This window comes from Pundamilia nyererei, unplaced genomic scaffold, assembly GCF_000239375.1.
Source record: "Pundamilia nyererei isolate P.nyererei 1_Seehausen unplaced genomic scaffold, PunNye1.0 scaffold00294, whole genome shotgun sequence".
NCBI lineage: Eukaryota > Metazoa > Chordata > Actinopteri > Cichliformes > Cichlidae > Pundamilia > Pundamilia nyererei.
This window is the reverse complement of record NW_005187695.1, coordinates 177,318-201,926: the sequence shown is the minus strand read 5'-3', so window position 1 is coordinate 201,926 and position 24,609 is coordinate 177,318. Positions and strand designations below refer to the sequence as shown.

The following is a 24,609-nucleotide window of genomic DNA, read 5'->3' as shown; positions in this document are numbered from 1 at the left end:
CAAACACATGTAAACTCAGAGTGGCAGTTCCCATCCTTGTTTGCTTTTGTCACGCGACTTGTATGAATGATGCTCGAAAAAGACTGATCCGCACTGATGTTTGGTCCATGCACCATAAACGATAATACCACCACCAACTGTAAAAAAAAAAAAATCTGTCCTTGTCAATTAATGTAATTGTATTAATTAATTGGTTGCTGTGCACGAATTCTTTGTTCAGAGGGCCAACAGAAAACAAATCTCCAAGATATTCCTCATTTGGAAAAAGCACAAAATTGCCAACTTTGGGAAATGAACATTTCAGCTCTATTATGGCATCATTATATCTGCTCTTTCTGTGCAGACTTCTATCTGTTCTGCATTACTAGAAGGAGAAGAAACAGCTCTGAGACAGATCTGAAGGGAAACATGCAAAAACAACAAGTAGGTGGTTGGAAGCAAATCAATATCCTGTGGAAACGATGAAAAGTAGGACAGATTACTGAGACAGCTCTGTAAAAATAGAAGTGCTAAGGTGAAGAGCGGGAACCTCGTTGTAGATGTTCTTCTGGAACTCCAGCTCCTCCTTCAGGGTCTGCAGGCGGTTCTCGGCGTCCACTCTCCTCAGCATCTCATCCTGCAGCTGCCTCTTGGCATCAGCCAAGTTTACTTCCAACTGGAAAGGACACACGAAGAGAGAAACGAGATGAGAGAAATGATTTTTAGACGAAGCATGTAAGCACACAAAAAGAGATCTAATACAGAACAAGGTCCAATCTGTGCTGCTTAATCTGTGAGCCTCTCTTAAAGAAAAACCTTTAGTTCCTTGATTTGGCCAGTAGGTGGAGCAAGGCCACAACCTCAGGAGTAACGTTCATTGATAAAACAAATAGCAAAAGACGCAATTTTGTCTGTCTCGCCTCCACATCCTCATTCATAATCAGCTGCTGGAGGGTTTACATAAAATTACCAACTCCACTGGGGTATTTCTGCTTTGAGATCAGCACCACACAGACAGCCAAAGAGGCTCTGCACTCCTCTGACTGCTGTTCAGCTGATAAATAGCTTTAAACAATCCGTGCAGGTCTGCAGATATTAAAGAGCGACTCCTGCTTTATCGGTGCAAAATGGGCAGTAAATATCCAAGCAGCCTGCATGGACATCTCTCTTCCATTTGCAAATTTCAGGCTAAGCTTCAAACCGCAGTCTACTTCTTTGCCTATCAAATCGCAGCTCAAGGGGGCGGGACAGAACGCACATTGGTGTTTGTGGGATTTTCCCCATTTGAGACCACGAATAAACCACTTCTGAGAGGTACGCTAAACCACAGGACCACGAGGCTTTCACTGTCTTCCATTAATGTAGAGGGAACTTCTTTTACTCTGTTGCTTTAGCATCAAAGTAAAAGAAAAAAAAAAAAACTGAGCAGTAAATAACCAACAATTCAGACTCTATAAAATGAAATGTACTCGTCCTGCCCACGTTAACCATGTAAGACTTAAGTTTGGATAAAAATGTCTTTTACCTTCGCCAGCTGGGCCTTGAGGTCCTTCACCTCTGCCTCCAGGGTTCGCTTCTCCCCCAAGGCAGTGCTGAGGGCAGCATCTTTGGAGTTGAGCAGAGCTTCTAAGTCCCTCAACCTGACCAGAGCTGCCTCCAGGTCAGACTCCTTCTTGGTGTTCCTGTGACGATAAGGATGACAGGATGTAGTTTATAGATTTTTTTGGTACTTTATGTGTCGTTGTTATGTATTCTAACTGTGCTCATCATATCCCTGCTGATAAATGTAATTTTATTCCCCACAGACAAGCATTTTATCAGCCTTACTGAAGCACTGCAAGTGGCCGCATCCAGTACTGAAAAAAGAAGCTAATCAAAAATGCCAAAAACTGCAGTTCCGCTAACCACCACTTGAGGCTGGTCCTGAAAGTGAGTCGATCCCCACAGATTCTCATGTTGCAGAAATAAACACAAGTTAGCTCTCCATCCTCTCATCTAAACACTCACATTCGGTCTACAGCCTCTTATAATCTAAATCATTTTAAAAAGGTGCAGCTGTGTTAGAGGTGCTATATAAAACAAAGCTGCCTTGCCATCCATGGAACAGTTTTTGTAGGTGACCCAAGAAAAAAAGGAGAAATAAATAAGAGAACAAATATAAATGCTTTCTATAAATCAACTTTCACTTAGGCTATTGTCTGTATTTCAGTGGAGAAGGTGAAAGAAGGTCCTCACCACAAATCCTTCCATGTAACAGAAGGTCACAGGCATAACATTAAATCCAACATATTTTTTTATTAGGTCATTTATTTCTCTATGTATTTATTTAGCTGTCGACTGGTTTATTACCCTCCATCAGTCCATCAGTTAATGTATTTGGTAACTTGCAGTATAGATTTCCTGTTAGCTTCCATTCAGGTTAAAATCTACAAAGTTATAAAAGGAGAATCTGTTCTTTATCTGTGCCGAGCAATAAATAGCACCAAAGTACACGGCAGTGAGAGAAGCTGTGGATGACACGCTGTGCTGTTATTGGACTCCCAAACTACACATGAACTTCTCTCTGAGACAACCTGTGGCGTTTTTAGAGAACTCGTGTTTGTTCAGAGAATTGTGTGAGGGGGAAAAGTAAAAGAAATCTTGGAACTGCCTGTGGAAAAACTATATATTTCCAGCACAACGTGAAGACAGGGGACGGGTTGGACAGAGGCTCATGCACGACTGAGGAGGAAATGGGCTCCCTATTATTCTATTTGGCCCTGTGGGCCAGTCTTCATTGTCACTAATAATGACCATCTGCTGCAGGAGAAGGCTTCCAGCCTGCTCACACAGACCTCAGAGTCCTCTAGTCATGGACTGCAGGCTGCTAGGAAAGCCAGTGTATGGAGAAGCAGGCAAAAAGACACACAGATACCCCACAGCAGAGTGAACTGACGGATATAAACTCAAAAGCAAAAATGCGTTTATGACACAGCAATCAATATCCGTTACTGCTTTCAATAAAACCCAGGACTTCTTTTTAAGAGGATGAAAGCGAAACTTTGTTTTCCTGAAAAAAAAAGAGCCAAAACAAACAGCAGGCCAACCGAAAAAACATGCATCACAGGCAGAAAGCGGAAAACCGAAGCAGATTTAGGAAAAAAGAAAAAAAAGGAGCCTACAAGACTGATTATGTTCAGATTTAAAAATATTTTTTTAAAAAGGGAAAAAAAGAAGCAGGAGGAGGAGGAGGACAGGAGGAGGACCGGAGGAGGACAGGAGGAGGACCGGAGGAGGACAGGAGGAGGGCCGCCCAGTTTCTGATGGGCCCAAATCAAATCAGCGTCCTGGCTCGGCCTGCTCACAAACACAGACATACGCAGCTCAGGGAAGAAAGCAGAGACTGATTCACACGTGCTCTTTAAATAACACTCTGGGAAAAAAATAATCATCAAAATTCTGCATCACAACATTTTTTTTATTGTTGCTCATGAACACAGCATTTCATTCTTTATGAACAGCTGAGGAATCAAAGCAGATTTTTCACTGTTTTCAGATCTGTTGGTTTTTTGTTTTGTTTTTAATATTAATAAAGATATTATTGAACTGAAGTGCCTGATGTTCAGACCACACATCGCTTTCTATAAACATCACATATACTTGCTGGAGTTAAAAGCCTTGCTCATGGGCAGCTTATTCTGACGTGTCAGTCATCACAGAGCTCCGAGCTTCTCCCACTGGACAGATTAGTAACTCGTGTAAAAAGAGACGTGACAACTGCTATAAAAGGTCTTAATGGCTTATACTGTTGTGACTGTAATAACAATAATATAGCTTAACAACATGAGGAGGTGCCATGCTCCTCGAGGCTCATATACGTTTCTGGAAACTTATTTACTAAAGTCGCTGCTTTATGTTATTGTGGGATATTTTAAATTCACCGCAATGCTCATTAACATACCCAGTGCACGTCTATAAAAGAAAGAAAAATAACCCAAACATGGCTGTAATGAGAGAAGGAGACAATGAGAGGTGTGTTTTTCATTTCACTTATAAACTCATTTGTTTACAGCTGGAGATAAACATTACCAGAAAGTATGCAGCTCTTTGTCTGGATGTTAATATTTTCTCCAACGGACTGTTTTAACAGTGTGACTCTGCAGCAGACGTGTGTGTGTGTGTGTGTGTGTGTGTGTGTGTGTGTGTCTGCTGTGACATTCATTAAGGCTAATGGGCCCAGTGGATCAGCTTCAGCAGTGAATTAATGGATGGATGTGCCTCTACTGTATCAACAGGCTGCTTTGCAGTTTGTATTCTCCTCGCACATAAAAGAATAAGAAAAGCTTAGAGCTAAAAGACTTGCAGGCCGGGTGTTTGATATTGTGACTTTATACTATAACTAGATTATATATGAACTGGGGTGATTGTTAAGATGTTGGGTCACCCTGTGCAGCCAAGTTGTCACAAGTCTACTGAAAGTAGTGCTCTTGATTTGTTCTGGTTTTAATCCCTCGTAGACACAAATAAAAGCAGGTCAGTGCTGACAGCATCCAAGCCATGATGATTTTTTCCAGTTTGTTTTTGAGATCCTCAAAATCAAAAACTTCTTCCTTAATGTGAACAAATAATAAAAACAAAAATAATTTGACATAACAGATCCCAGGTCCCTGATATCTGTAAATGGCATTTAAATGTTGATATGAGTCAACAAAGCCAATAATGGCTCGGTATATTTATAAAACGCATTCAAATAAAATGTTTGATTAAAAGGAGAAAACAGACGTTACAGAAAAAGAAAGCATTTTTAAACTTTGTACAGTTTGACTACGTCCATCTCTCCTTCCAAAGAAAGGTTCTTTCTTGCAAACAGCTCAAATTCCTGACATTCACATTCCTTCAAGCAGACACTAAATAGGGCACAGCAGGGGGAAACTCAGGCGGTCACGAGCACGCTCCATCCATCATGTAACGTACGGGTCCGTGGCTTAACCTCTCAGGACCTTCCTATAAAAAGGGAGACCAGCACCAACACGGACACACATGTGGTGGTGTTGATGTTTTTATTATTACCACCCTCATTAGGTGTCCTTAATTCGTTTAGCGACTCCTCATACTGTATGGATGGAGGCATATACACCCAAACCAGGCCAAAAGGATTGTTTCTAATCAAAACAGTTCAAATGTATGTTCTTGATCACGGTTAAGTCTTGTTTGATTGTTATTGATTTAACGATGGCCCTATTTTGTCTCTGATAAGCTGACTACATGTGAATGCAGTGTCCTTTGACTTTCAGTCACATCCAGCCAAGGTGCTCAACCTAAGCTTTCAAAACGTGACCAATGGCTGATTTCACCGTGTCGCCATCTTTTATATACAGGCTGGAGATCAAAGTCTGCAGGCTGGATGTGGCAGAATGAATTTAATCCCATCTACTAGATAATCGAAAGATACCCCTCACAGGCTGAATGAAAATTTCTGCTGGTAGCACTCTGAAGCATTTCTGTACAGAAATTTCACAGTAATCCGATTGCTGCTGAGATACTTCAGTGTGAAGCAAAGTGGTGGAGTGAAAAAACATACAGACACTCACGAGAATCCCTAATGGCTTGGGAAAACCCACTTATTTAATTACTTTATAGCAGCTTCTGTACTGTGCAACGCTTTGAGGGACTAAACCAAAAACTCACAATAGGATCGCATTCAATAACGGTTTTATTAAATGAGTATTGTCAGTGGCTTTGAACAGGGAGGTGCAAAGGTGCACATTTGTCTGCGAAACTGCAACTACTACTAATTTACTCACATTTCTCTGAATGTAAAAACTTCGAGCACAATTTCAGCTTTAAATAGGCAAAAAAGGCACGCATGTGAGGTAAAGAACGTTTGAGCCGTTTGCACTCTAACTTCACTTCCTATTATATGAACAAAAGAAAAAGGAACTAAGTAATTATTTTACTATAAGTCAGGAACATTAAGACGCAGGATTAAATGGCACGACTGACTCATCCCGACTACAGTTATTATAGTCAAACTCTAATCTACGTATTACAATTAGATGAAGTTAAGTGAAACAAAGAAATATATAAATAAATAAAGTACATTAAATAAATAGAATGATTTTATGAACTACAAAAGGAAATTTTAGTTTTAGTCTTTGTTAGTTTTGCTAAATTTTTCAAAGCGACCTGTATAAGCAGGTTCTCATGGATTCATCCCTGCTTATAAATAATGATTTGAGTGCATTATAACATCAATTCTGAACTTTTTACATTTTGCATCTGCAGAAAAATGAAAACAATTCTATGTAGAATTTTTAAAAATGCCAAAATTTCCACTGACATGAATGAAAAGTACAACTAAAAACATTTTTAATGGTAAAAACTGAACTAAAATGAGAAAACCCATCTGGGAAATTAAGTAAAAAGAAACTGAAGTGAAAATAAAAATTGCAAATTAAATACACTCCAATAACTTTGCTCCTGGGAGGTAAGATTGGCACCTTGACTATAAGCAATTTTTTTAAACTGAGAAGTTCTGACACACAAAAATAAATGAAAATATTGCAAAAGCTATTTTTCCCCCTGATGTAATCACAAAATCAAAATCACAAACTGGAATCGGAAGATTACTGCATTACAAAACGCATCTCAACGATGTGCTTCTCTGACTGGGACATCTCCAGGATGCTGATCCTGGATGTCTGCTAAAACAGCCAGCGGTCCCTGTGGAGGATGGAAGAGCATTGGAAAACCTCATCTGTGTGGCTTTGTGGAGTTTAAGTCTTCTGCAATGCAAAAATTGCAAAAATGACAGAGTACGTGCATCTGTGGACCCAACGTCTGTATATACAACCTCAGTGTGTGCTAATGTGAAATGTGCATGCCGGTCCCTCCACGTTCATGTGCGATCTGTCGTGTGTGCTCTTCATGCAGCCGTTTGCTCAGAATTACAGGTTCATATATAAATTAGACAGCAAACATAAATATTCAATCTCTGAAGACTCAAATTGTTCTCAGGACACATGTGGAGAAACTCAGCAGTTATTTTTAAGAAACTTATAATTAATATTTACAACATCATCAGCAGGGGAATAAGCAACGTGGTACTGATCTAACAGCTGAGCAAACAAATGCAGATTTGATTAAAATTAAAAGTTTTATATTCTGCAGAGAAAAAACAATTAGATCAAAAACTGAATTTTGTCAAGCTTTCTTCTTGTCTCTAGACAGTAAAACACTTCTTTTTATTTTATTCCACACATTAATACCTACAGCCTAAAAAAGGAAAAATCGTTAAAAAAAAAAAAAAAAAAGGTATTGTTTACGTTTCAGCTCTTTGGAGGAATTTCATTACACATGATTTAAAACTGGCACATGCTGAGGCACAGAGACAAAATGGGAGCTTTTCAGTGGAGTTGGTGTGAGATGGGGGAGAGTAGGAGATGGTGGTGTGAAATGGAAATACAAAAAAGACTGAGACAACAAGAAAAAGAGAAAGAGGGGGAATAATGGAGACAAGAAATCTGAGGAGGAGGAGGAGGAATGTGTTGGCTCCGCTCCGAGCCTCGAGGATGACTCACAGCTATCTTTGTCCACCCCAGTAACAAGAAACGAACTCTGCCTCACGGAGTGAAAGAGAGAAAAAAGCCCGCCGTGTCTCTCCCTCCTCCCCTGTTTTGCTATGCCGTTGCCATGGCAACCAAGGCCTTGTCGTCAGGCCTGCTAGCGTGCACATTTCCAGCACGCTGTGGACGCAGTGGAATAAAAAGGTGTAGAGTTTTCTGTGCAGATTTTCAACACACCTCAGGACTTTGAGTGTGGTGCTTTATTGCGTGCAGCCCCAAAGGAAAGTCTAACCTTCTATTCCTACAAGCTATGAAAGAAAAATGACTGTGACCAGAGCCAGAAAAGAGGCTATGCAAAGACCTTTATGAGGCCTATAAATCTGGAACTTAAATTTAGACATTTTATAGAAGAAACACATTTAAGTATGGAAAGAATTTGGTTTTTGTGGCGCAGTGCGCAAGATACAGCACAAGCAGTGTTTCTGTGTGTCGCTTGCAATTACTAAAAGAAGGCAGAAAGCTCAGGGACCAGAAACTAAAGCCAAAGCAGAACCTGCAGTACCTCCAACAGCCACTTGAGGCTGCTCTGGAGATTTTTTAATTTTTTTTTAAATTAACAAATTATAACCCAGCTGGGGTTAGTCAGGCATCATTATGGTTGTGAGAGTTAGCTGTCTGCTAGGCTTCAAGTCTCACTTGTACTTCTGATGTCCTTTGAAGCGCTGCTAAAACAACTTTTTGGCTTTTAATTTGGCTCCTTCGGCAGTTGGTGGGTGAGCACCAGCTAACAAAGCTAACACTTTTTATTCTATCTTTTATTTACAGTTTGTAGTGTGTAGTAAATAAAAGCTAATGCAAGTTACCCATGTGTGCAGAATGTGCTGTTTTAAGAGACAAATATTTGAGACTGTACAACGTCATTGTCTAATCTCTCCATGAACTGAGCCGCCTTTGTTTTTCCTTCTTTGCAGTGATCTGGCAGCCTGGATCATTTTCCTGGCTGCGCACAATCAGATTGAAAGGTTGGAGGCCTCCTCACGCAACCCTTTCATGCATCCATACTGACAGTTCTGAATTTGTGGTTTCTGTAGTATTGGAAAAATTTAACAAAACAAAAAAAAATCCATAACATCCGTTTCCAGAAAGTCTGGCTTTCATCTGCTGGTAGCACACTCTGTGTGTGTTCATGTTTTAATTAATGACAAAAATCTAACTGTTACTAAACTCTAAAAACAAGATTCTTTTAATGTTATTTTTCTGTCATTTGTGCTGAAGAAAAAAAAATATCCATAAGCCCTCCAAATTCCTCGCAGGAAACCTGGCCAACATATTGCTTCTATGTAAAGTAGCTGCAGAGGCTTTAGACAGCAGCGTGCACACACCGACAGCTGCTCACTACGACTGCAGTGTTTACAGGAGCAGCTCCCCTGCAGGAGTAGGGGCTTCAGCGCTTTGCACACGTGCACATCAGAGGCTGCAGGAGGAAACCCACTGAGGTTTTCCCTGTTTAAACCGCCAACTTATGCAAGTGTCCACCGAACTATATGGTATGCTGCTATATAAACACAGACACACCCCCTTCTGCAAAGCTTGCTATGGTCTGTGTGGGTGGGGTTTCCTGATGACTCACTGCTCAAACACAGAGGAGAAATTGGGGGGCAGGAAGAGGGGGATCTTCCACATTCCCTATAGGCCATCTAAAATGTTCCCTTTTCCTTTTATAGCCCAGTGTTTCCTTTTTCCAGCTTCACCACGTTTAGTTTAGCAATTCACAAAGCCACTTTATGTGGAGAGCACTGTGGGGAAAAGGTGACTAAGAGGAAGGTTGGTGAATAATGAGGCACCAGGAAAACATGCCAGAGTACAGCATGATCCTCTGCTAATGGCCTTTAAAATAAAAACACTTTTTGTTATAGCGCCTGTATCCAAATGTGCTTTTGGTTATGACTTACTTTCAGAAGTCAAATGTTAAAATAGCAACAAATAAAAATAAATTGTTTTGTTCAAACAAAATTTAACTGCATAAATTATTCTCTAAAGGCGACTTACTCATCACAACAACCAGCTGAATCCTGGCCAAAGTCAAATCATTTGAAGTTTCCCGCATCACTGAGGAAACAGTTTCTCGGTTATCCAGCACAAAACAACACGCAGGTAAAAATCGAAATAAAGCCCGATTTCTGCATTTAGCAGACATCAAAGAGTTGTTTTCATTTCTAGTCTTGTGCACAATAACTTAAAGTGTAGAAACGGTAATTACAGTAAATCCACACACATTTAAGAAGCTGGAATCTATAATTACAAATTATCCATCAACCCATAAACAATTTCATTCTTCTGCCTTACGTCTCTCACCGACTGTCATGATGGCGGCCTTCCTGGATGTGAAGCAGTGTGTGAGAAACCGCATCCTGTACTCATCCTTAAATAAATCAAAACCTTAAATATTTTGCTCATTTAAATGAACTACAGATCAGCAGAAATGCTGTGGTGGCCGTTACCCGCGTCCCTGAAATGCCCAGCCCAGACATGACATGAACTGCTGAGGTAACCACAATGAGCTGAACCACAATCACATAACATCAGATATGGTAAAAATGGCAACAATGCGAACACAGCACCTATCATTTACTGCCACTCATCTGCCACTCTGTGGCACTAAAACTATGTGCTGCTACACCTAAATGAAAAATGCACCAGTGCAACCAATGTAAAAAGTTAGGACTGGAGGCCTGATTTATTATACGCTTTTAAAACACGCACTAATTGTGGACATGTAAATGCAACTTTGAACTGGTTTGGCGTGTGTGAGGAACCAGACGGTGTTCTGACACGTTCACACGTGTAGCAGAAGAGTTTCCCTGCAGGCTCTGAGATGATATCAGATACGACGGTTGTTGAAGAGAGCCTGTGAAACAACAAAGAAAAACTCTGCAGCCTTCAGCCTGATGGTTCGAGTCAGCTCTGCAGCATTTTGTGAAACTTTCTATTGCTGCATTTTTCAGTGAAACAGGCTGGTACTTGACTGTTTCCTGTGTCTCTTCTGGGATGAAGAACACAATGACAGGGATTGTGTGTGTGCGTGTGGGATAAATCAGCAGAAACCGTCAACAATGCGGCCTTTGCCAGAGACCGCCCGTTTGCATCCACATGTGGCAGATGGAAACAGAGTTTTTAGTGTTTGCTTTTTCACAGCAAAGCAAATGGTGACCATGGCTAATCGGCTTCAGGGAGCCAAGAGACGTTCTCTCGTATCAAACTCGGTTTTGTTTGAGCTGTCACCAAAGCAAAATTTGCACGCGGAAATGAGTTCCACGCACTCGCTTTGTCCCATTCGTGGCTGCAGAAATTTGCATTCGCTAAAGCTCAAACACACCATCAGTCAACAAATGAAGAAAGAGAGCGGAGTCCCGCCCGTCGACAGAGCCTGTTAGAAAGTCTGTGTGTGAGACCGCAGACACCAAAGAGCACATGAAACGCCTCTTGTTCCCCTTTGCACGATTAGTACATGACTCATCAGTGGGTGAGTCAGACGCTGGTCGCTGCTCTTTGTGTCAGCTTTTACGCTAACTCTTCACTGGTGTTGAATCAGAACAACTCACACGATAAAGAGCAACGCTGGTACACGACTGCCTCTTCTGCCCCTTGCTTTCAGGGGTTTTTGCAGCCATCATTAAACAAAAAGCTAAAGAGATCTTAAGATAAGATTACGAAGAAGCGTTCATGTTCTTTACTATTCAGCGCTTCCTGTTAATCAGACCTGTTAGACGTGTGAATTCCAAGTAAAAAAAAATTAATAAAATCACAGCAGTCCTCCTTCATTAGCTTGCAGGCATTCATTTAAGTTCTGACAACAGGTTAAAGTGCTTTGACTAAACAAGACTATCCTGCTGCTTCACAAGACTTCTTGCAACAAGTCGATCAAACACTTTATTGCATCCAGCCCGAACTGTGCGACAGTTATCATCCGGCTGAGTCCCATTTTAAGTAAAAAGAAAAGTCTCAGCCTCATATAGGCATCAAGTTGTAACAGCAGGCTGTTTCTAGTTGCTTTTCCAGCTGCACTGACTTACAACGAAAACGCCAGAAACCTGAGACGACAGCTATCGTTAGCTTTGAGCTAAATAAAACCCATGTGGGCTTAATGAGTCAGGGTTCTGTAGCTTGTGCTAGCGTTTAAGCGGGTAAAAAAGAAAGAATTTATTCTTGGAGTAAAACCAAGTTGAGGTTGTGGGACGAGTCTAGCGACTGGGTGCTCTCACGCAAAACAGTAAGAGGCTGGTACCGTCGGACAGGAAACACAGGAGCGCTCGCTGTGAGTGTGCAACAGATCAAAGTGACAGAAAAGGAAGAAAAGGCGGGTTTGCTTCAGGAAGACTCAAGTAGTGCCAGGTGAGCTCTAAAAAACAACTCTGCTTCCAGTGATTGTGTAAACTCTGATGCTAGCAAGCCACACCCATGTGCCACAAGTTACAAAACACAAACCAAAACATGCAAACTATTTCCCAGTTTGCCAGAATCGTGTTTGTAAAAAAAATTTAACGGCCACTTCTGTCACACGCAACAATGCAAAAGCAGTTCACACATATGGAACACAATTAATGATACTTTTAAATGAAACTGGTCAGCTTCTTGAACAATAAGAGCACTGCAAGCTAAGATAAACAAAATCAAGATGGCAAAGCTTGGCTTCCAGTCAGTCCTGAGTCCCAATAAACAAACGCAGCAGTTAATGCAGAACATATGAGCCTGAGTTGAACGAGATCCCTCACAAACTCAGTGCCCTGCTTAGATTATACAGCACAACTGCTCCAATTTATGTCAGAGAAAATGAGATTTTACAGGTCTGGAAACTGAAGCATTGTTACATAAGTAACCAGGTGGGAATGGAACGGTGCAGGATGAAGAGCGGCCACTCAGTCTACGTCCCAACGGGAAAGTCTTTGGGCAGAGAGAGAAAGCGAGCTAGAGACACAAAGACACAGAGAGAGCGAGAGACTCTTTGGTGTCCCACCATCTTAAAGCGATTTAGCCTGTCCATGTGCGAGTGACTCATCGAGGGTTTGGCTGCCTCCACAGGCTCTGTGGAAACTTTCATTCTATAAACATCACTAAAACACACAGAGTACGACAGCCTGCCAAAATCTCAGTTTGGTACCAAGTTCTGGTCCACTGAAGTCCAAGGCCGAGTCTCTCATTACTCGCACACCAATAAAGAGAGCTGTGTAGAGCGCCGTTCAGCACATTTACAGGCCTACTGCATCTGTTTTCCATCACAAAGTATTCTGCCAGGGCCCGAGAGAACAAAACACCACCAGTACTCACAAGCTTCATCTGCAGAATATCTGCATCAGAAAAAATGCAAATTTTCAAGAAGTTTGTCACTTTTCTGATCTATGCGATTACACATTTATGGGATTTTCCTACTTCTCAAATGAAAAGTTATGAAGCTTCATATCAGGGATTTGGGAGACTAATGATTTCACTGCTAAAGCATAAAATATGGTTTTGTCAAAGTCGCTGGCACTGCGTAGCTGTCCCCTCACTTCAGCCCACAACACACTAGACTTGGCAGTACTGGGATGCTCATAAATACCCCGTCAGCATCACGTTTAAATGCAGGACAAAAGGGTAATGTTGTAACAGGCCGTATTTGAAACCAAACCAAGATCTTTCCGCAAAGGAACCATTCAGTTTTTAGTGCCTCAACCAAATCAGACTGAGTCAAAAAAAGCAAAACAGGAAGTGTGGCTGTAAACAACCACACCTACAAACTCTACTCGGGGCTCTTTAAGCCTCTAAAGGTGACTTATTATGCTCATTTCCAGCGACGTGTTTTCACTCTTCTGCTTTGCATCATTCACAGTTCAAACTAATCGTGATTATCATTATACTTGGTGCAGGTCCTGAGCCAAGCCGTTTTAGCTCTCTTCCCCTTTTAAGGGCATGCTTCCTTTATACCAGCCTTCATCTGATTGGCTGCCCCTCACAAATACAAGATCTGAAACGTAAGAGTGAAGCTAATGTGCTCTGTGTCTAATATGACCACATCAGAGATATCCCATCTCTGCTGAAACGGAGTGTTTCGATTATTTCTGGCTCAGCGTTACTCACACATACACTGAGCTCATTATTTGACACTTTGGTCAGCATGTCTATACACCAGTGTAACAGTCGACATGACAGAAACACAAAGGATCCCAAGTTTTCTTTTTCCAATTTATAAAGAAAAAAAACACTTTAGATTAATCAATAAGGGAAAGTGTAAATTATTGGCAGAGCTGACGTTTCTCCTGCTTTTTATGTGCAACTTTTCCCTGAGTGTGTAAATATGACAGAGCTGAATATAGACTTTAAATGTTTACAGCTAAATATAAAAAGCAAGTCAAACACACAGGATTAACCATAGTTTAAAGTATTCTTGATTAATCACACTAAAAAATAAAACACAAATCTCTTAATCTAAAGCAAGTAAAATGAATCAAAAGCTACTCCTGCTGTTTGAAGTCAGCTTAAATGGAAATGCCCCTCAACGACTACGTCTCTTTAGGACAGCTCAGGTATAAATGAGTTATGACTCTTGGGCATTTTTGGGGCGTCTTCAGAGCTGTGACACAGCGACACAAAGACCTGCATGATCCAATTTACATCCCTGCTGGATGACACCCAAAATCCTGGACTGCTCTCCGAGCTCTTATCTGCCCGCCATGACTCAGTGTGACAGACGATTGTCCGCTGTCACGTAATACAAGCTGAGATCATCACGAGGGAACGCAGGGCTTCCCCCTCGAGGCAGCCAGAAGAACAGAGGAGGATGTGATCAAACGGCATGAGAAAAGATGTCGAGCAGTGAAATCTGCTGCGGGTGCTGGATGGTGGTCCGCTGCCCGCTTCTGGCCTTAATACAGCGGAAAACCTTTCGTATTTTTTTTGAAAAAAAGGTTTCTGGAGAGATGGATTTGAGAATTAAATGCATTTATATTCTTTTATATGACGAGTTAAAATGTCTGCTGTAACAAAAGGTCGACTGATCCAGTGATTACTGAAGCTCATGATGGAGATGGTTTGTAATGGCAGCTGCGATGGTGTAATGGTGATGCACTCAATTATGAATGAAGAGGTCAGACCTCGTGCTTCTCTCTTTGTGTCCAGACACATTCGAGAACTCCAAAATGGGTTTTTCCCGAAATTTAAATAGTGACATATGAGCATCAAACCCTTTTAAAAAATAAAATAATCCTGCTCTAACCTAATAACAGCACATTAATGGCATTCATTATTAACTAGTCTCCATAATCAGTCTTTAAGAGGTTGGGAGGGGAATTTTGGGTCTTATTATAATTTTCAATTTTATCCTTTGTCTTTTGGTAAAAGCCCAGTTTTAAATTACTGCAAACAGAAATGTTTAAAGCATTTGATGGTTTTTGTTTTGGGGGTTTTTATATTACACTGTGCATTTTCAAACCTTTCAAACATTTTTCTTAGCTGAACATTTTAGAGATTGCAAGGAACATTGAGAAAATATATATAGAGAAAAATCAGCCGCAACAACCACATTTTTAATATTTAAATCATTTAAAGTAACGATAATAAAGAAAATATAGTAAAGATGAAAGAAATAAAAGAACTTTCTGTATTTTTGAAAGGATTTGTCATTGTTCTTAATTTTTATTTTGAGAATAAAGTCAAAAATGTTGAGAAAGGAAAACTTCTGTGGTCATCACATCACCGACTGGCTTCATTCTCTACTTGTTAATGAAAAATATGATTTAATGATGATTTTTTTTATGAGGTTTGACTATAAAATCAAAATAAAACTTGTTCTCCACATTTGAATTTTCATTCTTCGAATCAAAAAAGAAAAATACATCTTCCACCGCACGAGCCTCCTGACAGGCTCCTGCTCATTCAGCAAACCAATAGTTTAATGATGGTGTTTCAAGCAGACAACTAAAGAAATTAAAGGCCCTGAAAGGCTGAATGATCTGGAACAGATGCTCTTTTCCATTTTAGGAAGGAACTTTTCCAGCAAACATTTTATCTCAACAAAGCTGACAGGAGCCGCTTGAATGGATCCTCCTGTTACACATCATCACCCATTAATAGAGCGGATGTATAACACGTTACCTTAGCGACAGGTTTAGAATTTACCCCGAGATAAATATAGAAACTTTACTCACGCGAACTCAAGCTGTGACTAATATTAGACGGCTTCCTATGACGTCCGATACTTGAGCGGGCTCCCCCTTTCACTTCTCGTTTTCTCCTCACAGGAGAGAGTTTGGTCAGATATTGAAAAGCTTCTGTTTATCACATTGTTGTTGCTCAGGGTGCTGGCATGTACTGTGCAGCTATGTGACATGTTGCACAGGGGAAAACAACAGCGCCGGACTGCAGTAAATACAGCTTTGAATCTAAATGAAGCGTAACAAGGAAATTTAGTTTATCAGAAAATAAACAAACGCCTAAAACTGACCATAAACATAACAAATGTCTGAAACATGCGCAAGTCATAGTTCATAATACAGTAGGCAAATTGTAAAAGAAAGTATTCACAGTTGAGGAAATGGGATGTGTGATGTGATAAGTGCATTTCCTGCAGTGCAGTCTGATAGCCGTTCTGTCATAGTTGCGCTCAACATTGCACATCAGTCCATGAATGCAGTGTTAGTACAATACAAAGATGCAGCAGATGCACTGCCTTTCAGTCTGCAGCTGCTCCTAGACGTGCTCAGCCACGTCTGCTACAGTATATTTAATTGATTTTTGTACTGTTTCAACAGACTGCAGAAGAAAAAAAGAAGTCTGAGCGCTTCATCAGTGTCTGCCACACCTTCACACACATCGTTCAGACAGGTGGGGCAAACTCCTCCATGGAAAATCCCTGCTTTGTGTCTGATCCTGAAAAAGGACTTAGCTATTTACTTTCAAATGCTGCACTGGTGTCTGAGCAGCTCAAAGTTGAGTGTTTTAAAACGTCTGTTAAAAATGGCTGCTGGTTATGCTGGCATAATGCTACAGCTACAATCACAACACTCAAGCCTGTGCATGCAGAGTCAGTGCATTTATTTATTATTTTTTCTAGTTTAATTTCTTTCCTCCACACTTGGATTTACTTTTCATTTCCATTTCACTCCACACTAAAACCAAAGGACACGCCCAGAGATCCTGTGTTAATGCTATTATGTTGGGACAATATTAGGTGGTGTTTCTTTTAGGGCTGAACGATATATCGCATTTGCGATAATATTGCGACATGATCAAGTGCAATTTTCTAACCGCAAAGGCTGCGATTATACTCTGGACATGTCCAAATTCATGGGCTGCATCCTCCTGAGGCCGCATTTGTAGACCAATTACGTCACAGCGACGCGCCGAAGGCTGTCCAAATTACTACCATATCCCAGAATTCATAGCGCGGCCCAGCCAAACTCCAGTTTCCAGCAATGGCGGCCGCTACTAAGTTTTAAAATTACTCATACTAATCTTTCTGGGTCACAAAATAAACTTTTAACATATTTTCAGGCGAGAAAGTAGCTGTGTAAACATCAAATATCTGCTCGGTTTATCAAGATATCCCATATTTGCAAAAGTGCTTCGACGTTTTCAGAGGCGTCTGCTACCCACCAGCTCGACAGCCAGCCGGGAGCTCGAGGTTACTGATGCGGCCCAGAACGGCACAACTCCCGGCACATCATTTTCAGATCACCGCGGAGTTTCGCTGCTCGGGTTAAACGTAATATATAAGTCACTTAGACAACCTAAAAACGTTATTGTTGGGCTTTTTTCAGTGTTTTGTTTGTTCGTGAGTAAATCGGTTTGGCTGAGATTAAAGTTATTAGATTAGATAAAATAAAACTTTATTAATCCCCCGGGTGGGTTCCTCCTTGGTTTTCACACAGCTGACTAAACGTCAAACAGAAAACTTATTAAACAGAAGTATGAGACAGTCGAGAATTTACACCAGTGTCTGGTTATATTTTAGATAGCAAGAAGCAGACGGCCGAGTTTATTAAACTCCACCGAGACAGCGGTGACGCTAATCAGAACTAGACCGTCCAATTTAACGCCTTTTTGCACTTTATGTGTAATGTTACTGACTGCAGAGATCAGTAAGATGTGTGTATTTTTTATTTATTAGTTTTATTTATTTAATATTATTTTTTAATTGAATGACTGTCTAGTAGTTCACAGATGTCGAAAAACTGAGTGTGGTAAAGCCACTGATTTTTTTTATGTATATTTCTGCAATCTGCACATTGTACTGACTTTCATTTTAATGTTTACACCAGGGTTCCTTGTCAGCACTTTATGCTCAGATGTTTGTAAGCTAAAAATAAACTATTGTGTATGTTCAAATATACTGTTGTGATTGAAGAAGTTAAATAAAAATGTCAGTCATCAATTCATGCATCACCTCATGTCATCATAACAGAGGTCTGTCTTCCAGGAAAGAACAGTTTAAAATTAATGTAATATAGTATTGGCCATACTATATGATGTATTGCTTGTCTTTGTTTAATAATACAGAAGACAAAGACCTTAAAAAATAATCGCATATCGCATCGCAATCGCTATTTGGGCGCAAAAAATCGCAATTAGATTATTTTCCATAATCGTTCAGCCCTAGTTTCTTTAGTGTCGTGGCCGATGGGTGAATATAAACCTTACATCATTACAGTTGACAGTATTTAAAGTTGTTTCCATATAAACACTGAAAAACGGTTTTGTTGGCTGTAATAACTTCTCCTGCTCTTACAGCAATACAGGAGAAGAGCCTTCGTATTGTGGTGAGTAATCATTAGTAAATATGAGCTTTATATGAGGTTTCATTCACTTAAGTTTAAATCCACAGTACAAAATTCCCTCTTTGTGTTTTCCTGCAGCAGACCAAAGACCTGACGCTTCAACTTAACTCAGAGCCTTCTGCTGTTCAGTGTTAAAACACAATTCCAGTGTTTGTCTTGTCAGTTTCCACTTGAATGGCATTCTGAAGCAATCTTTTAATGGATAATCGAAGTTCAAGGGGACAATCGTGGATATCTAACCTCAGGGTCGATGGCTGTATTTTGTTGCCCCTGTGAAACACTTTGTACTGTGGATTTTGAGAGGTCGTCTATAAATAAAGAGCTTATTATATAAATGCTTAGATTAGTGTAGTTTGCATAGCAGCACAAAGCTAAAATAAAATGTAATATGATGACCAATAATTCCTTTATCAGCCTGGTTAAGGATTAAAAATGACCCTGCAATAACACCCTCATACAAACAGCTAGACTTTAGACTCTACGTGAGACAACGCAGGTGCAGTGCTCCAAGTATTCAATGAAAAAGACCTTGACAGTAACGTGTCTCCTCTTTAGTGTAGCTTTGCCTGGTTTTCAAACCTGAGCCATTTCAAGTGGCTCCAGGCTTTAAGTTTAGACCTGTTTTAAATTTTCCCTCACACCTGCTTTTCACCACAATTTTAAATTATCAATGAGAGAGGTTGTCGTTCTGACCCCTTGTTGCTTCGCTTCAGGGGATGAAAGCATGTGTCCCCTGCGGTTGTTCTGCATACAAAGGCGTGTGTGTGTCTGCCTTTGGGCTGAACAGGCGTGTCCTGTCAGCCGAACTGCACTGAAGGCTCCACCTGTTGCTGTGTCATGTTTGGGAGCAACAAGCAAGGACACCAGCGAAAAGTCAACACATTGTGAGACTTAACAGCCGTCCGTTCGTTCTGCTGCTGCTGTCGCCGCCTGTCGCCCAGCCCAGCAGCGTCACAGCAGCCCGTCGGTGTGTATTAATAAAGCCGACTTCCCGTCACAGAGAGTCCACTCAGCCCATTCCAGAGGCCTTGAAAAAAGGCTCTGAGTCACAACCCCGTCACACAGCCGAGCCAAGGCTCCCACAGCACCATGGAAACCAAACAGCAAACACGCCACTTAAAGTCTAGCAGATAAAGGCAGCTCAAGCCGGACTGAGTGACTCCAGCACACATGCATCAAAAGAATCTGCCTCCTTAGGAAAGTAAAACTGCTGTGGGAGCCGTGGTTGCTCCTGCAGGCAAGAAGCACTGTGATAAGGCAAAGACTGCTGAATGCAATATGTATTAAGCTGATGAGCTTAGGACCACTCAAAGAAAGGCAAGCCACACTAAAGACGCATTTCCCGCAGAGTTATGGATCTTATATTACCGCTGCTGTGGAGGCTAGCTGATTGATTTGTGTAATCAAGTTTAGCGGTTTTTCGCTGTAAAAAGAAGTTTTCTTCTCATGAAGTGAACAACGGACACTAATGTTTTTGTCACCTTTTATGGACTCAAACTCAAAGTAAGGTCAGTACTTCCACGCTTTAAACGCTGCAGCTCATACTCTCTCCGCACTCAATATATTATCCATTGTTGATCTGCACACAGCTGTTGCCACGAACGTCGCACTCGCTTACGTCACTGTCATGAGACACTCTCGCAAAAAAAAGCAAAACAACCCCCACGGCTTTAGTAACACAGTAATGCAACGTGCTTACAGGAAAGTAACAGTAATCCAATTACCATTTTTTACAATAGTAATCCCTTACTTTACTTGTTACTTGAAAAAAGTAATCGGATTACAGTAACACGTTACTGCCCATCTCTGGTTCAGATGCAATAAAACGTCAAGTCTTTGAAAAGGAAGCAATTAGCGACTAATCAGATCAAAGGAGTCGTTAAATTTGTGGTCACACACACGCACACACACACACGCACACACACACACGCACACACACACACACGAAAACGCAGCTACTTTATTCCTGAAAAAATGATTTTGGTTTGAGGAGCAATCAGGAAACAAAGTGCTGACTGTAAAGAATTAGAGTGCAGCGAGTCGGTATTTTGCATTTTCTCTTTCTCTAACATGAACTTTGCTGCCAACACATTCCTGGGCAGCACTGCTGGCTGAGTCTGATCTGCCGACAGACTCCCCCAACATCTGAAGACGCGCAGACATTCAGTAAGGCATCGAGTCGGAAATTTTGTGGACTCGGGGCGACTTACAGGGGAAAAAATCTGCTCACAATCCTAATAGCTCCTCAGCTAGCTGAAGCTGTTAGAGCTGCTTGATAATGTGGCCTCGGCTCCAACACTCCTCCAATAACACCAGCCTGCATGCCAAGCTACACACAGGGTTTCCTCTAAATGTTGTTTTCAAATAATGAATGCAGCGTCACCACCTACTGTAATGGAACCGTTTCCATTCCGCTTCCTAACCTCATTTAGATGTAGTGACGAATGCCGTAGCCTAGCTTGATTAGTATCTGGGAACAAGCAGCCATGGATACCGTTTGCTCAATGCATCATTGTAAATATGACACAATGCTAAAAAATATACCAATATGTACAGAAAACTCTTCATTTTAGTACAGAGTTGTGTAAGTTTTGAAATAATGACTCCCTCTCATGTGCCTCACAGTGGTTTGGTTCATTGTCCACCATTCCTTAACTCCTGTGCTTTGAAAGTTTCAAATAAAGGATGAATGACAGACATGCGTGTTCTTCACTTCCACCACGCAACAGAATTTAACAAAACAAAACAAAAACAGTAAAATTAGACTGCATTTTGTTAGCTCGGCTACTTTTTCATTCAATTTCATGCTTCAGTACGAAACTCAATTCACAAATGCCAAAACTCTAAAGTCTTCATGCACCTGTGCAAAGTAATCTCGCCGTGTGTAAAGCTGTGAGTCGACATTCTGTCACGGGGACAGTGATTCCAGCTCAGCAGAGCAGGCTGTGTTCAGCCTGTTTGCCTGGAGGTGTGTCCTTTCCTTCAACGGGGACTGAAGTGACATGACTGCACCTGAAAACTGAAACTCAGGAATGACATTTACAGCCCTGATGTTGGATCTGGCTGCACATCTCACACCGCATTCCACAGACGACAGGGTGTTGCACCTCCTCAGCTGTTCATGCAACACAGGGTGTGAATTCAAAGTATTGCAGCACAAAAGGTAAAATCACAGCAGCTGCATCCACACGTTCACATCACATTCACTGTAGTTTAACCAGCTGCTACGAGACACACCGACAGGGTTTGAAGACATATTTTAAAAGAAGACAAACCTGCGCTGGCTGACGCTCAGCAGTAACAACGCCAGGGAATCCTTAACGCGTCCCCATATAACAATCTGATTCATCGTTTTTTACAGCGCCACAAAGTAAAAATTGCTGACCTATAATCTGAAAAGCATCATTCTTATGCAGCAGGAGGAATACGAGAACATATCAAAGTTACTGTGGAATCACTTGGCAGAAAGTCAGGGAATTCCCCCACACAGATCCCACACAACGGCAGATAAACGTTACATCATCAGTGTGCTGCTGCTTGAAAGATTTATGGATCATTCCCAGTGGTTCCCCTGACTCTGAAGCAAAACTGCATCAGTGTTTGTTTTCATCTGTCCTCTGAAGAGAAATGGCACATGCACAAAATCATCAGTGTGTGCTTCTGATATGTTAACTTATTTACACATGAAATCAGTTACAGTGTAGTTTACATCCACAATGTGATGTCAGTACAATAGCAACTGTCTGATAGATGGGTGTAGCTATCCCGACCAGCTGGTTTTTGAACATTTGTTTTGAAGGTTGCATTTTAGCATTTATTTTTGGTCCTTCTTGGATCTGACTAACAAGGACTCTGCATGCTCAGATGTTAGTAACAAAGTAGGCATTTATTCCCACAACAAGCGTGATGCTGTATCAAATAGGACTTAAAATCAGCGACTGGGAACATAAACAACAGGGAAAAAAGTGAGGGCACGTTCTCATAGACTTCTATACAACTGGACCAATTCTTGAAAACTGGGCAGTCGCCCCCTCCTGGCTATTAGGAAGAAAGTCCACGCCCATTTGCTCTTCTTACCTGGCTTTGAGCTCTTTGTGCTCCTCCTTGATCTTGCTGAGCTCCAGCTGCAGGCGTGCTCGCTCCTTGGCCACCTGGTCGAGAGTCTTGCGGGCATCCGCCAGCTCCGTCTCATAGGCCGTCTTGATGCCCGACAGATCACGGGTGACCGAGGACTCAGACTCGCTGATGCGCAACCGCAGCCCGGCGTTCTCCGACTCCAAGGAGCGCACCTTGTCGATGTACACGGCCAGCCGGTCGTTGAGGTTGCACAGCTCCTCCTTCTCCTGCAGCCTGGTGATGCGGGCCGGAGAGACGGCGCTGCGGCTGGTGCGTTTTTGGCTCGGGGTTTCCATGGTAATAATGGCTCAGCAAGAGACGCAGATGGGGTGAGTCACCGGCTGTGGGAGAGGAGGAAGACTTAATGAGAAGAGTATCAAGGTTGCCTTCCACAGAAACACACTGCACTGATTTAATGGCTGAATCACAAGTTAAACTTTAACTGAGGTGAAAGCGAAGAAAGGCTCCAGTCTTGCACCACAGTGATTCTTATCTGTCCGCCTCCAGTCCTCCGTCTGCTCACAGATTTGTTTTATTAACTCGTTTTGATTTTTTTGGGAAGCATATGCTAAAAAAGATAATGCTGAACTTATCACAGCTACCTTTTCACTTGTTTCCTGCTCCCTTTTACATTCATGTCGATATTTCCAAAACAAACTAACCCACTGTGATAACCTCACCGTCCGCTCTGCTTCAGCTACATTAAACTGCTGTAGGTGCTGTTAAACCACTTTACGCAGCTTGCTCAACACATTTCCCACAAAGACCAACCCACATACCTTTTGCAAGGCTGTAAACACTCTCATAATTACAGTGAAAATATGCAGTTGTAACCAGGGACACTAAAACAAGGCATTACCATGCTGCTCTGCCATCCACAGAGACTCTGGTAAAAAATGCTTTTATTTGTTTAGAGATCAGAATGTTCAGTGGTGATCATTTTGCCCACAGCCACTAGCAACAGCGCTCAATATAATTCCAAAGTGTTGACTCATAATCTAAACGATTGCTGCAGGATGCCCTGATATGGACAAGTATCCATCCTAATATGAGGAGTGTTACATCGAAACCTTAAAAGCTTCAGAGCTTACAGTTCACTGGAAAAGTATACAAAACGAATTAAAATAAAAATGCATGGAAGCAAGCCACACCCACAAATAAATACATACATACATATATAAGAGAATTTTACAAACGAAACACGCAAAGGGAGAAGCTCTACAAATCAAATTATGAGGCTTTGACGAAACTTCTCAACGAGACTTATCAGCACTGTTATCAGTAACTGTGGCCAAACAGGTGAGACTGAAAACTACTCTACTTGTCAGCAGTTGCTCCACTCACAGCCTAACAAGCCTGTCCCACCAAATGGCGGGAATGGGCTCTCCAGATTGGAGTGGGTGGACACACCAAACTCTTCCATCCATCCCCTCTCGCTCATTACCAAAAGTGCACGCGAGAACATGCACGTGGGTGGGATGCATGCACACGCCCACAGGAGCACACACTTACGAGTACTCTCTCTGGACTGACTTTGAATAAATGAAGCATCATTTCAGCTTCCAAAAGCAGCTCCTGAGCATTAACAGGTGCTGTCTGATGTTCAGCTCTTCAGCCACTGAAACGAGCTACAACTTTGACAAAGTTATGCCTCAGAAAAGGAAAATGAAAGCAGCTTTCAGCTGACTGAACGAGTTTAACCAGCTCAAAATGACAAGTATACTAGAAGCACAGACAGCAGCAGTGTCAGTGAGACATAAAGAAAAAGCCTCACAGGAGACAAACATGAGGAAACTCTCTGAAGCTTACCTTAGCTGTGTGAGAGCCTTTTGACTGCAGCCTGCTGAAGGGTGTAAAAGTGCGAGCACAGGATCTTTCTGGAAGTTTATCTGCTGGTTTCAGTGCCTCAGATGATCGCAGTCCCAGATCTGTTGAAGAATGCTGTCTGCTGGTGGGTGTGTGCTCCTTTGGCTCGTGCCCTGGACTGCTTTCGTAGCCGAAGCTCACTGCACATGTACCTACCGCTGAAGAGGGAGACGGGGCGGGAGCAAAAGAGAGAAGAGGGTGGGGTAGCGAGGAGGAGTCAGGCTAGGACAGACTGTGTGTGTGTGCATGCAGAAAGCAGCTGCTGAGCTTTATCTCGCTCTGCACTGGCCCTATCT

General features: G+C 41.7%; 1 protein-coding gene across 2 annotated transcripts in view; it reads right to left on the bottom strand.

The window, feature by feature from the left end:
* The window catches only part of lmna (lamin A), a 40,035-nt gene that overhangs the window by 9,626 nt on the left and 5,800 nt on the right, over positions 1–24,609 (bottom strand). For both annotated transcript variants that reach the window (XM_005750948.1, XM_005750949.1), the window contains exons 2-5: positions 24,257–24,471; positions 22,409–22,788; positions 1,505–1,661; positions 530–655 (exon numbers count right to left, since the gene is read on the bottom strand). In XM_005750948.1, the coding sequence (XP_005751005.1) occupies positions 530–655; positions 1,505–1,661; positions 22,409–22,743 (618 nt within the window). In that variant the 5' untranslated portion in view covers positions 22,744–22,788; positions 24,257–24,471. The remainder of the gene's footprint in view (positions 1–529; positions 656–1,504; positions 1,662–22,408; positions 22,789–24,256; positions 24,472–24,609) is intronic.